Source organism: Carcharhinus amblyrhynchos, chromosome 31, assembly GCF_965287045.1.
Source record: "Carcharhinus amblyrhynchos chromosome 31, sCarAmb.v2.hapA, whole genome shotgun sequence".
NCBI classification, from domain to species: domain Eukaryota; kingdom Metazoa; phylum Chordata; class Chondrichthyes; order Carcharhiniformes; family Carcharhinidae; genus Carcharhinus; species Carcharhinus amblyrhynchos.
In genome coordinates, this window is record NC_137354.1 from 7,124,416 (window position 1) to 7,139,221 (window position 14,806).

The following is a 14,806-nucleotide window of genomic DNA, read 5'->3' on the forward strand; positions in this document are numbered from 1 at the left end:
CAGTGTTAATGTAAGCCTTACTTGTGACTAATAAACTTTACAGTGGCTGTTTACCGTGCGATTGAAACTGGTCCTCTGATTCTAAAAACCTTATATTCCAAAACTCCTGGGCTGTTTGCAGATCAGCACTAACAATACAGAGGTTACAGAGAAAGGCTGTGTGTGCCTCCATTGCCTTTCAAGAACTGTGAGGCTTAAAAGTATTTTTAAAAGCACCCCCAGCCTGATTCCAAAACCTCCGTGTTCATCTGTAAAGAAATTGGACCTCCAGTTACAATAGCCATCGGTGTCTCTCGACATGAACAGTCTTTGAAGGAACTCTTTCATTAATCTGGATCTCACACCAGCCATTTGAGGTCGCCTGAACTACAATTCCAGAATGAGATAAAGCTCCCTTCTTCACTGGACTCTCACAGACACGGGCGCTGTTAGTGATTCTGTTGTTGAATACTTATAGAGTGTGCTACCTTCTTTACTAAGTGAGTGGTGTGCCCCTGACATGGCATTTAGATTATTAGGGGTGAGTCTGTGAATACATAATCCTCTTGGATTAATTTAAAGCTACAAAACACTGCTGTTGGTGACTTAACCAAAAACTGTTTGGCAAAAGCACCTCTTTACTATTTTAAACCGTAAGCCACACTGATTATTTGGGGGAATTGTGGGGTTTTGATTTGTCTCACCACCAGCCCCTCCCCCCCCCACCCGCTTAAAACCCAGCTTATGTCTGAAATAACAGGACCAGGACAGGAATTGTCCAACCTCGCCTGCGGTCGGGATTCTCCCGTCCCCTCCGATATCTTATGAATGGTGTTTTGGCGGAGCGCCAATTTCCCTGTTCTTGCAGGCCACAGTGGCAGAGAGAACATGATCAGAGAATCCCGGCCCAGGTATTCTTGTGTAGAATTTCCAATGCAGCGCATTTAAAGCTCTGAGCTTTTCCTTTTGGACACACGTATGGATATTCTCAGGCTTGCTAAGAGCACTAATCAGATGATCCTTTACCCTAGTCATATTTCAGACACTTCCTTACGGGTGCCACCCAATCCATGCTGATCACGAACAGGTGTTCCACAAGCTCCTGATTAAGGTGTACCGGCTTTGCTTTATCCACACATCCTGGCTTACAACGTTTAATTGCTTTGCCCAAGTGCATTGCTGTTTTGACTCCAACATTACTGTAACAATAACATGCGGCGGAATTAAACGACAAAGATTCAAAGTGCCAGACCACCGAGAAATCTGGAGGGAATCGTGCCAGTTATCTGGGCGAGCTGCCTGGAGAATTTCAAAACAGTCCATGGGAGATTTGGTTTGAAGAGATCTTGCCATTGAATGGCCAGCCCAGTCTAGCTCAGGTTTCAGCACTCCTTGTATTTTCTGTGGATCATCACTGTCTCTGATGTGGTGTCCTTCTTGTCCGAGGATTGATGGTCATGGTCTTTGCCATGATGGTACTGTGGGACGGAGTGAGGCGACCTCAGCACATATAGGGCTTTTGGCATTATTCTGGACCACAGTCTAGCCATTCGAGCTAACTGACCCCTAGATATTGGGTGGCACGGTAGCACAGTGGTTATCACTGCTGCCTCAGATCACCAGGGACCTGGGTTCAATTCTGGCCTCGGGTAACCGTCTGTGTGGAGTTTGCACATTCGCCTCATGTCTGCGTGGATTTCCAACGGGCGCTCTGGTTTCCTCCCACAGTCCAAAGGATGTGTGGGTTAGGTGGATTGACCATGCTAAATTGCCCCTTTGTGTCCCAAGATGTGTAGGTGGGATGGATTAGCTAAGGTAAATGTATGGGTTATTGGGATAGGGCAGCAGAGAGGGCCTGGATAAAGTACTACTGATGTGGAGATGCCGGCGTTTGACTGGGGTAAACACAGTAAGAAGTCTCACAACACCAGGTTAAAGTCCAACAGGTTTATTTGGTAGCAAAAGCCACTAGCTTTTGGAGCCCTGCTCCTTCAAGGAGACTTCTTACTAAGGTACTCCTGTCAGATAGTTGGTGCAGACTTGATGGGCCGAATGGCTTCCTTATGCATTGTAGGGATCTTATGACTTGGAAAGTGTTGCCTTTGGTGCTTTGTCTAATGCATCCCCAGTAACCAACTCCATTGCTAACAAATTAATTTTCATTCACCTCATTGTTTGTGGGATCTTATGGGATTTTGAGTTTGTCTACGCAACAACCATTATACTTGAAAGCGTTTGACAGGCTTAAAATATATTTCTAAGAGGCACGAAGGGGCACTCAGTAATTGTTAATGTTTCTCTAGATACGTTAATTTTCATTCGACTAGAATATCCCACCCATACAATTCACTTCTGCACAGTTTGAACACTGTTGCTTTAGCCAGTGATATCAAGTTTGTTTCCAGTTCAAACTCCTATTCACTGTTTGAAGCAACTGTATACAAGATAAATTTCTTTTAAAAGCCACTGTCCATGTCCGTCTGTGGGGAGGTGATTGCCGAGTGGTATTATCACTAATCCAGAAACTCAGCTAATGTTCTGGGGACTGGGGTTCGAATCCCGCCACAGCAGATGGTGGAATTTGAGTTCAATAAAAAATGTCTGGAATTAAGAATCTGCTGATGACCATGGAACCATTGTCGGGAAAAACCTATCTGAGTTCATCAATGTCCGTTAGGGAAAGAAATCTGTCCTTATCTGGTCTGGCCAACATGTGTTGTTCAGAGCTACAGCACTATGGTTAACTCTTAACTGCACCTCTGAAATGACTTGGTAAGCCGGTCAGTTGTATCAATCAGGGGCAACTAGGGATGGGCAATAAATGCTGGCCAGCCAGTGATGCCCACGTCCCATAAATGGATAAAATATTGAGGTGATGATACATTTCTGCTGCATTACAGATGAGCTAGCTTATTTGTTAGGGTTATCCAGCCTCTCATAGTGATGAAGCCAATTTTTGTTCCCTTTGATTTAAGAGTGGCTCTAAGAGTAATTTTGTGATTGGTGCATTGCTGATTCATTGTCTAACAGGTCTAACCCCTCCTTCCTCCATTGGATTAGTTTGTGTTTTTAAATGAATAATTAATTGTGATGGATTCCGGTTACAAGTTGCTGGTTTTAATGCACCGACTGTGGAATAAATCTCTCTCACATTCTAGTTCTCAGACTCATTCCTATCCAACTAAAGTGCATGTCATCCAGGTTTAGTCCAGATTTATGCTTTGAATTGAAGTTCCTCAGTGTAAGTGGTAAACTAATGTTTGCACATTCACTGTAGGGGGACACAGTGGCACAGTGGTTAGCACTGCTACCTCACAGCACCAGGGATCTGGGTTCGATTCCCGGCTTGGGTCACTGTCTGTGTGGTGGTTGCATGTTCTCCTCATGTCTGAATGGGTTTCCTCTGATTTCCTCCCACAGTTCAAAGATGTGCAGGTTAAGTTGTCTCTTAGTGGGCCGGGCTGTGTGTGTTAGAGCAATTAGCAGGGTAATTATGTGGGGTTTTGGGGAAAGGGCCTGGATGGGATTGTGATCAGTGCAGGCCCAATGGGCCAAATGGCCTCCTTCATCACTGTAGGGATTCTATGATTCCATGCCAAATAAAGGTAACTATTCTCTCCTAGTGTCTGATATAATCAAAGTAAAGCAAATAGATTGGAATCCAATTAGTTACCAACCTCTTTTCAGCATTTTGTGGACTCCAATAGCACTATGGGTGTGCCTATACCTCAGAGACCGCTGTTGTTAAGGTTGGCACAGTGGTTAGCACTGCTGCCTCACAGCTCCGGGTTCAATTCCAGCCTTGAGTGACTGTCTCCCCATGTTTTTGCATGGGTTTCCTCCTATACTGCAAAGATATGCAGGGTTAGGCGGATTAGCCATGGTAAATTGCTCCTTCGTGTCCAAAGATGTGTAGGTTAGGGGATTAATGGAGTAAATACGTGGGGCTACTGGGTTCGGACAGATACTGTGCAACATACTCTGACAGAGAGTCAGTGCAGACTCAATGGCCCGAATGGTCTCCTTCTGCACTGTAGGGATTCTACGAATGCAACTCATCTGGGAAAACCCATAAATCCATTCCTAGCGCGAAATGTATGGTCCTTCTTTTGCATTGAGGTTGAATTGCCACATGCTTGGAAATTGTGCTTGCTACATAGGTTCCTGTAACTGGATCTCGCTTTCTTCAGAAGAAAGACAGCTTTGTGAAATGCAGTAATAACCAATCCAAAATTTTGAGTGAGGTTGATGCCTTTGAGTGAAACCATTATTGAACACACTGAAAGGATCAAAAGGCAGTTTCACATTAAGATTAGTCATTAATTTTGCAACATGCATTTTTAATTACACAACAAACCTTCTATTCCTAAATTAATAGATTGAGGGGACACTTTCTGGGGGGAGAAAAGTCACTTAATTAGCATATTTGATTCAACATTGTGTTTCTGTGACTGCATTAGAATTAAAATGAATAAATTAAAATCAAAATGAATAGACTTGCTTACTGGCGAATTAAGTGGATGAAATTCAGACTGAATCTTAAATCGCAATGAATAAATTTGTAAATAAGTCAACCTTGCGCAGGGAACTTGAAATGAGGTGAGACAGTTTTGGTGAGTGCAACAGTGAGTGTTATAGAGAATTATAGAATAAAATCCTACTCGATCTTTACAATCTGCTCCAACCTTATATCAGTAAGAAGTCTCACAACACCAGGTGAAAGTTCAACCTCTTCTCAGCCTTTCAGCTAAGATCAAGTGTAGTTTTGCTGTCCTATACTTGGCTGAAGCCATGAGGTTACACTGAGGCTTCATTTGAAGCAATTTTTAAAAACGGCATCTCGGCCTTTTGGCTAAGATGCAAATGAGATCAAGCCTTGGAGGAGGTGCAAAGCCTGTTCCAATCAGCTTGGAATACGTAGATCATGCCCATGACAGGAAGTGGCCAGACTGCCTTCTCAGCGTGGATCGGGAATGTCTCACTGGTTGAGATTTTGAATTGGAAGTAAACAAAAAAAAACAGGTTTATTTGGAATCACGAGCTTTCGGGGCACTGCTCCTTCATCCGGTGATTGGAGAGGTAGGTTTCACAAACATGTCATATATAGACAGAGACACAATTGCAAGACAATGGTTGGAATGCGAGTCTTTACAGGTAATCAAGTCCTTACAGGTACAAACAATGCATCAAATCTTGACAGGTACAGACAGTGCCAACCTCTTCGCTCACCTGGTGAAGGAGCTGCGCTCTGAAAGCTCGTGATTCCAAATAAATCTGTTGAACTTTAACCTGGTCTTGTGAAATTTTTTATTGTGTCCATCCCAGTCCAATGCCAGCATCTCCACATCATAACCTTATATCAGCTTGATGTAATCTTAAGTTGTCCAGTCCTGGCCATTTTGTGTTTGACTAAGTCTCATTGTTGTAACCAGAGACATCCGTATGCTAGTCTTCCAACTTGCAACATCCCTCCCAAACCTTTTTCCTTTCTCCCTAACACGCCAGTTCTGAAAATTTTCCATCATTTCATTAGCCACATTCAGGAAAACTTTCACAAATCTTGCAGCCTCTGTTTCTTTCTAATTTATTTCATTTTCTCTCTCACCCTTGCCCCCCAGCCTTAAATTTCAAGGGACATTTTCCAAGCTACTGATGCTCATTGTGGGTACAGTAGTGGCCGAGTGTTAAATTGGAAATATGACCCCTCAGCGTGCTACCTGAAGTATACCAAACAGGAAATATACACTAAATATCGGTAATAAATCTGTGTCATTGCAGTTGGGAGTCGAGAGCAAGTGTATTAATTAGGAAATGTGGGGTTAGAGGTGGGGGAATTAACAGAGTTGGACATACAGATGTAATTCAATACCCATCCTTTCCATTAGGTTTATATTTCCAGATGAATTTTCTGAGTGGAAAAAATTAAAGGGAATCATTTCAGTTTTTTTAATTATTCTTTCGTAGGTGTCACTGGCTGGTCAACAATTTTTTCCCATCCCTAGTTGCCCTTGGAGGGCATTTGAGAGTCAACCACATTGCTGTGATTCTAGAGTCACATAGGCCAGACCAGGTAAGGACGGCAGATTTCCTCCCCCAAAGGACATTTGTGACCCAGGTGGCTTTTTCTGACAATTGGCAATGATTTCATGGTCATCGGTAGATTCTTAATTCCAGATATTTTTTGTTGAATTCAAATCTGCGGGATTTGAACACAGGTCCCCAGAACATTGGCTGAGATTCTGGATTAATAGTCCAGTGATAATATCACAAGGCCATTCCCTCCCCCCTTGTAAATAATGAAATGTTATTTTCCCCTGTGTGTGCTCTTTGGGTGACAGATTAATCTGAGGCAACTCAACTTTAAAAGATAGTGATAGAAATACTCTGCAGCATCTGTAGAGAGAGAGGGCAGAGTTAATGTTTCGCGCCCAATATGACTCTTCTTCAGAACTGAAGGTGGACAATGTTGAAATAACAGCAGGGAAGATCTCCACAAGTCTTGGTGTCCCAACTCTGCCATGGGTGGCACAGTGGCTAGCACTGCTGCCTCATGGCACCAGGGACCCGGGCTCGATTCCCAGCTTGGGTCACTGTCTGTGCAGAGCTTGCATGTTCGCCCCGTGTGTGTGTGTGGATTTCCTCCGGGTGCTCCGGTTTGCTACCACACTCCAAAGATGTGCGGGTTAGGTTAATTGGCCTTGCTGAAGTGCCACTTAGTGTCGGGGGATTAGCAGGGCAAATACACAGGGATAGGGCCTGAGTGGGATTGTTGTTGGTGCAGGCTTGTTGGGCTGAATGGCCACTTTCTGCACTGTAAGCTTTTATGAATAACCAATACAATTCAAATAGATATAACTGGTCATTTCTCTCATTGTTGTTGCGGGCTCTTATGGTGCATAAATTGGCTGCCTTGTTTGCCAAAAAAAAGTATCTGGACATTGAAGGTGGGATTTTCCAGCCACTGCTCGCTGCAAAATCGGAAAATCCCATTTGAGGTCAATGGACCCTTGCATGGTCCGTAACCTCCCCCACCGTCCCACTCCCTCCTCCCCCTGTCTGCTACAATCCCCGTGGCAGGCGAAACTTGAAAATTCCCCCCTGAAAGTATATCATTGGCTGTGAAGCTATTTGAGATATCCTAAGGATGTGCAAAGTGCTATATAAATGCAAGTTCTTTCATTCTTACAGTAAAGACCTCAGCACACAGAGAGACACAAAGGATGTTGTGGAGATTTACTGATTTGGGAAGAAATCCATTTCTGCCAATTGACTTAACAGTGACTTATGCTATAAATATCGACAGTACGTGTGAAGCAATGAGATCAGGGATTTGTAGTTACACAGCTTGTTCACATGCTTGTCAATTGGGACATTTATAGACTCCTGTACAATTTTACTCAAATGTATGTGGACGTATAAAGATTCTGGAAACCTGACTGGAAATACAAAGTATTAGCATCAACAATTTAAACACGAATAATGGTTAGAGCGTATCATCTAATTTTTGTTACCTCTAGACTTCATTATTCCAATTGGCTGCTCTCCCCCACACCAATAAATTGGATGTCATCCAAAACTTTGACGCCTGTGTCTTGACTCGCACTGTCCCATTCACCCATCCTCACTGACCTGCATTCGTTTCAGTACAACGACACCTTCCTTTTGAAATTCTTATTCTGGTCTTCAAATCCCACCATCCCTCCCCCATCTCTGCAATCACCCCCATGCCCACAATCCTTTGAGATCAATACATTCGGGCAACTTCGGTCTCAAGTATCTTGAATTTAATTCATTCCATCAAAGGCCTTTGGCTGCCAAGGCCCAGAACTCTGAAATTCTCCCGGAAACATCTCTGTCTCTTTACTTCACTTTCTTCTTTTGTGATGTGGAAATGCCGGTGTTGGACTGGGGTGGGCAGAGTAAGAAATCTCACAACACCAGGTTAAAGTCCCAACAGGTTTATTTGGGATCACAAGCTTTCGGAGCGCTGCTCCTTCATCAGGTGAGTGGAGAGGTAGGTTCACAAACACGGCATAGATAGACAAAGATAATTACAGATTGGAATGTGACGAATGGTTGGAATGCGAGTCTTTACAGGTAATCAAGTCTTCACAGGTACAGACAGTGTGAGTGGAGAGAGGGATAATCACAGGTTAGAGAGGTGTGAATTGTCTCAAACCAGGACAGTTAGTAGGATTTTGTAAACCCAGGCTGATCTGTAACTATCTTGCAATTGTCTATATAAATCCGTGTTTGTGAAATCTACCTCTCCACTCACCTAATGAAGGAGCAGTGCTCTGAAAGCTCATGATTCCAAATAAACCTGTTGGACTTTAACCTGGTGTTGTGAGATTTCTTACTGTTCTTCTGTGAGGCCACTCCTTCAATGGCACTGCTAACTGTGACTAAATGTATTCCTGGAGGTTTCGTCACATGACCTGACCGCAAGCTCCAGCCATTTGTCAAGCCACACATCCATCCTTGCAGATGGATTGGCCATGCTAAAATTGATCCTTAGCATCAGGGGGATTAGCAAGGTAAATACACAAGGTTACAGGGATAGGGCCTGGGTGGGATTGTTGTTGGTGCAGGCTTGATGGGCCAAATGGCCTCCTTCTGCACTGTAGGGTTTCTATGATTCTATGATGCACTGCCCTCCAATGTTAATCCCAATCAGATGACGATTTGCTGTTAGCCAAACAGCACTTTTCTCCCCCCATTTTCAATGGCCGGAACTTTCTGGCTGTTCTGCTGCCAGCGAGGACAGAGAATTTGGCGCTCAGCCAAACCTTCATTCACCGCAGCGGGACTGGAGAATCCTGCTGGCATGAACGGTCAGAGAATTCTGGCTAATATTTTTACATCTGGTAAAGAAAATGACAAAAAATTATGTTTTCTAATAATATTTTTTATGGGATGTGAGTGTTGCTGGTAGGCCAGCAATTATTGCCCATCCCTAATTGAGAAGATAGTACTGAGCTGCCTTCATGAATCACTACAATCCATGTGGTGTAGGTACACCCACAGTGCTGTCAGGGAGGGAATTCCAGGATTTTGACCCAGCAACAGTGAAGGAACGGCGATATATTTCCAAGTCAGGTTAGTGACTTGCAAGGGAACCTCCAAATGGTATCCGTTGCCATATATCTGTTGCCATTGTCCTTCTAGGTGATAACAATCGTGGGTTTGGAAAGTGCTGCCTAAAGAACCTTGCTGAGTTCCTGCAGTGCATCTTGTAGATGGTAGACACTGCTACCATAGTTCATCAATGATGGAGGGAGTGAATGTTTGTGGAAGGGGTAGTAATGAAATGGGCTGCTTGGTCCTGGGTGGTGTCAAACTTTTTGACTGTTGGTGCTCCACCCATCCAGGCAAGTGAGGAATGTTCAATCACACTCCTGATTGCCTTGTAGATGGTGGACAGGCTTTGGGAAGTCAGGATGTGAGTAATTCGCTACAGGATTCCTAGCCTCTGATCTGCTCTGGTAGGTCCAGTTAAGTTTCTGGTCAGTGGATGTCCATAGTGGGGGATTCAGCAATGGTAATACCTTTGAATGTCAATGGCATTAGTTAGATCCTGTCTTGCTGGGGTTGGCCATTGCCTGGCTTGCGTGGCATGAATGTTACTTGCCACTAGTCAGCCCAAGTCTGGACCTTGTTGCAATTGTACATGGACTGCTTTGATATCTGAGGAGATGTGACTGGATGACTGTGCAATCATCAGCGACATCACCACTTCAGACTTAATGCTGGAAAGAAGGTCGTCGATGAGGCAGCTGAAGATGGCCGGGGCGAAGATACTAATCTTGAGGTTAGTGCCCTTGCCCCACTCCTGCAGAGATGTCCCGGGATTGAGATGATTGATCTCCAATCACCACAACCATCCTCCTTTGTGTCAGGTATCACTCCGACCAGTGGAGGGTCTCCCCCATCCCCATTGTCTCCAGTTTTAATGTCCACATGTTTTTCTCTCCAGGGTTGCCCATAGCAGTGTCTTAGAGATTCAGCTGCAATTCATGGAGATTCCAGTCTAATCCTGGGCGGTTGGCACCACTAATCCTCAACCAGGATTTTGGTCATCTTCTGCCCTAATGTCGTCTTTTGTGACTGGATTAGATAGTTTAGTTTATTAATGTGCCTGTAAAGAACGTTGAGACTTTTAAATATGTTGAAGGAGCTATGTAATAAAGGTTGTTGTTGTAGTACTTTGTTTACACTTCAGAGAGTGCCCTTACAGACTCCAGTGCATTTGAAAAAAACTTTGTTGACTTTCTAACAGGTTAAAATAAAAAGAAGTTGACTCGTAAAGTACTTAAAAGATCATTTTTGTAGGAAAGTTAATATAAGTAAACTTTACCCAAACAGAAGTTATACTGCTTATATTCATTATGACTGAATAAACCTTGGAATTATTGTCTCTTTTGCTCCAGTTCAGAGGCGTCCATATACCAAAGACTTCAACTGAGGGGTTGTGTGGGGAATGGACTGTAGACAGGGTAAATTTCACTCTATTCTGGTGGATTTCTGCAGCCTTGTCCCCAGTCTGTTGTGGTTTAATGTATTACTGAGGAGAGGGGTCGATGTTGTTCCCTCACTGCATGCTCCTGTGTGTAAAAAGGAGACCAAGGAGGAGCCCCAACTCACTTATACAACCCCAAAGCAGGTCCTGTGAACTGTACAAGTGGATTGACATACTAACTCATAGTCTCCTTCCATTCAGACTCCCCTAATAGTATCAATCAATGTTCTGTCCTGGTCCCTCCACACCAATGCTATAGTCAAGAAAGCCCACCAATGCCTCTACTTTCTCAGGAGGCTAAGGAAATTTGGCATGTCCACTACGATTCTCCCCAACTTTTATAGGTGCACCATAGAAAGCATTCTTTCTGGTTGTACCACAGGTTGGTATGGCTGTTGCTCTATCCAAGATTATGCAAAACTACAAAGGGTCATGAACAAAGCTTAGTCCATCACGCAAACCAGCCTCCCATCCATTGACTCTGTCTACACTTCCTGCTGTCTCGGAAAAGCAGCCAGTGTAATCAAGGATCTTATGCACCCCGGACATTCTCTCTTCCACCGGGAAAAAGATACGAAAGTCTGAGATCACGTATCAACTGACTCAAGAGCAGCTTCTTACTTGCTGCTATCAGACTTCTGAATGGATCTATCTTGTATTAAGGTGATCTTTCTCTACACCTTAGCCATGACTGTAACGCTATATTCTGCACCCTCTCCTTTCCTTCTCTATGAATGGTGTGCTTTGTTTGTATAGCACGAAACAAACAATACTTTTCACTGCATACTAATACATGTGACAATAATAAATCAAATCAGATCAAATCATTCTAAATGAAGGATATTACTCATTTGCATGACTTGCAATTTATCTTTCATTCCTTACATTTTTGACTGCTTTCAAGAAAGGAGTGCAATGCCTCATCTTATTAGCTTGGATCTTGTTTGTCTCTCTTGTGGGGGCCGTGAATTGGATTCAGTTGGTTTTTGATTTGGTTTTTGGAGCAAGCAAGGTGATGGATTAAGGACTTGCCCAGTCCACTCTGAGGATTGACTTCGTAACTTTAAGAATGGAGTAAAAAAAATCTTTTAAATCCTGCTCTTGTTTTAACATTTCTGTTTCTTATTCTTGTTTTCTTTTTTGTTTTAATATTAATTACTTATTATTATTTTCCAATCCCAGAGGCATTTTGTAGTTCTGTTCATTTTTCTTTTGTCATTTCCCTTTCTGAATTACAGTAATATGTCTCACAACACCAGGTTAAAATCCAACAAGTTTATTTGGTAGCATGAGCTTTTGGACCATTGCCACTTCATCAGGTGAGTGCTCTATAAACATGTTTTAGAAATAAACTAATTGTTCTATCTTTGCAAATTGGCAAAGGTACTTTTGAACATACTGACTCAAATCCCCCACCACCCTCCCGTCCCCAGTGACACCCCAGTCCTGCATATTTTGCCCCCTCCCCTCTGACACGTGAGCCCCAATGAATTTGCCAATTTTCCTCCTCTCCCCAAGTTTATAACAGCAAAACTGGATGTTGCTGGGCAGAGGCTGCCAACCCTCCCACCAGCCCCCCTGGAGTGAGACTGTATCCAGCTGTGGTATCACCTCAAAAGTCCAATTAAATTGCCTTTCTCTTTTCTCTCAGTTGCTCTCTCCAGTGGGTGGACTAATCGCTCTCCAGTACCCTCTATTTATTTCCTAGGTATAGCTATTTCTCTCTCTCTCTCCTGTTCATATCTTTTGTCATTTCCCTCTCTATTGGTGGCACGGGGACACAGTGGTTTGCACTACCTTCTCAGTGCCAGGGACCCGGGTTCATTTCCTGACTTGGGTCACTGTCTGTGGGAGTCTGCTTGTTCTCCCTGTGTTTCCTCTGGGGGCTCTGGTTTCCTCCCACAGTCCAAAAGATGTGCTGGTTAGGTGCATTAGCAATGCTAAATTCTCCTTCAGCGTACCTGAACAGGTGACAGAGTGTGGGGACTAAGAAACTTTCACAGTAACTTCATTGCAGTGTTAATGTAAGCCTGCTTGTGAACTAATATATAAACTCTATTTTGATTTGATTTATTATTGTCACATGTATTAGTATACAGTGAAAAGTATTGTTTCTTGTGCGCTATACAGACAAAACATACCATTCATAGAGAAGGAGAGAGTGCAGAATGAGGTGTTACAGTCATAGCTAGGTGTAGAGAAAGATCAACTTAATGCAAGGTAGGTCCATTCAACCGTCTGACAGCAGCAGGGAAGAAGCTGTTCTTGAGTTGGTTGGTATGTGACCTCAGACTTTTGTATCATTTCCCAATGGAAGAAGGCCATTGCTTTGTGCTTAGTCTCTTCCTCAATAACTTACTTGTTATCTACGATGGCCCCCTGTGTTTTAACTCACTTTATTCTATGGAGATATGTCTGGTCGCCTTTTGTGTTGTCCCATACCCTTTTAATCCTCACTGGTCAAACATTTCCGCGGTTTAATTTTTTGCCTGATTATCTGTTGCACCCCCCCCCCCCCCCCGCCGCCCTTGTGTTTGACCCTCCCTCCCTCATCCCCTCTCTGTATTCCCAAAGAGAGAGGAAAGAAAAACCCTCCGGATCTTGCCCTGACTCACAGCGTCACCACGAGTCTCGTCTGAGAATTTCCCCGGCAACCGCCTCTAATCTCTAATTAACTTTTCGACCGATGATGAACAGCATCCAACCAGGAGCAGAATGGGGGCAGCGTATGTGAGAGAGACAGGAGGAGAGAGAGACACACACAGCACACTAGACTAACAAAATAAACCCAGCCTGGATACAAGGGGAGCTGCTAACTGGGGTGGAAAAAAATAACTCTTAAAAGGACAACTGGACTAGATGAAGGATGTTTTCACTCAAGGGATCCTGCACATTATTGGTCCTGTTACTGAACGAAGGTAAGGTTTTTTTTATATATATATGAAGAACGAGACAGGGGTGGAAAGTTTTGAGAGATTAGGCTGCATGGTGGAAAATTAACCCTCTGAAACTGACACACAAGTGGATTTCATTATGTGAAACAAACTTTGAAATAGCGAGGGATTTTTTAAAATATTATTTCGACTGCACATTGCTTTAATTTGCCAGGAATTTTGATAGATATTTTTGTTTGCTTTGGGCTTTCTTTTATATGTGTCATGCTTTCTTCTCGTTGGGAAATAATAAAATAAAAAGTTCATTTCACGAGTTTGAAGTGGAAGTTTCAGATTTTTGGTGCCGCGGGAATTATTGCAACGCTTCCCCAGCGCACACACACACACACACAGACGATGTAACAGCAAACAAGCAAGTTGTGGGTGTTAAGAGAACAGAAAAGCCTCTAGACGCCGGTTCTGTCCCTCCCTCTCCTGCTGGTTGCTGAGATTTCTCTCCCTCTGTCTAGGATACGCCGCGATGGATGAAAGTTGGAGCAGTTAGCAGGACTGGGAGGACGGTATCTATGGTTCAGAACCCATCACACGTAATTAGATTTCTTGGGGGCGGCGGGGGAACATAAGAAACAATTTAAATCCCCAGCTTCCCACCCAGAGTGGAGTACAGTCAGATAAGAGTGTTTAATACATCTCTGCACAGTGTGTGGAATCAGATTCAAGGCTATCTCCCAATGAACATAGCTTCAAGCGCACACACACATACAAAAAGATATGTAACGACTCAATGAATGACTGGTGTTGACTAGGAGCAGTGAAGTGTATCAGTCCCAGATTAGCTGTCAGCACAGGCAGGAGGTGTCAGATTCAGGGAATGGAAATTGAACTAGAGACAGAAAGTACTGGAGATGCAGAATGGGAACCAGGAAGGATAGTTTGGTGTCTGGACATATAGACCCCTCTGGATAGTTGTGTTGAAGATTCTCCAACTTCTCATTTCCCTTTACAGATATTGAGGGCTTTATGGGTGGCACAGTGGTTAGCACTGCTGCCTCACAGCACCAGGGGCCCGGTTTTGATTCCCAGCTGGGGTCTCTGTGTGAAATTTGCATGTTCTACCCCGTGTCTGCGTGGGTTTCCTCCAGGTGTTCTGGTTTCCTTCCACAGACCAAAAATGAATGGGTTAGGTGGATTGGCCATGCTAAATTGTCCGAGAGTGTCAGCGGGACTGGCTAGGGTAAATACATGGGGTTATGGGGATAGGGCCTGGGTGGGATTGTTGTCAGTAGCAGACTCAATGGGCTGAATAGCCTCTTTCTGCACTGCAGGATTAGCTTTTGACTTTTGGTATCTTTTCACAGAAATCATAGAATCCTACATTACAGAAGGAGGCCATTTGGCCCATCAAGTCTGTACT

At 43.7% G+C, this 14,806-nt stretch overlaps 1 protein-coding gene across 1 annotated transcript in view; it reads left to right on the forward strand.

Annotated features, from left to right (window-relative positions):
• Positions 1 to 13,249: 13,249 nt before the first annotated feature.
• ret (ret proto-oncogene receptor tyrosine kinase) overlaps positions 13,250 to 14,806 on the forward strand; it is an 89,313-nt gene continuing 87,756 nt past the window's right edge. The window contains exon 1 of the mRNA XM_080215629.1: positions 13,250 to 13,416. Within this exon, the coding sequence (XP_080071755.1) occupies positions 13,365 to 13,416 (52 nt within the window). The 5' untranslated portion in view covers positions 13,250 to 13,364. The remainder of the gene's footprint in view (positions 13,417 to 14,806) is intronic.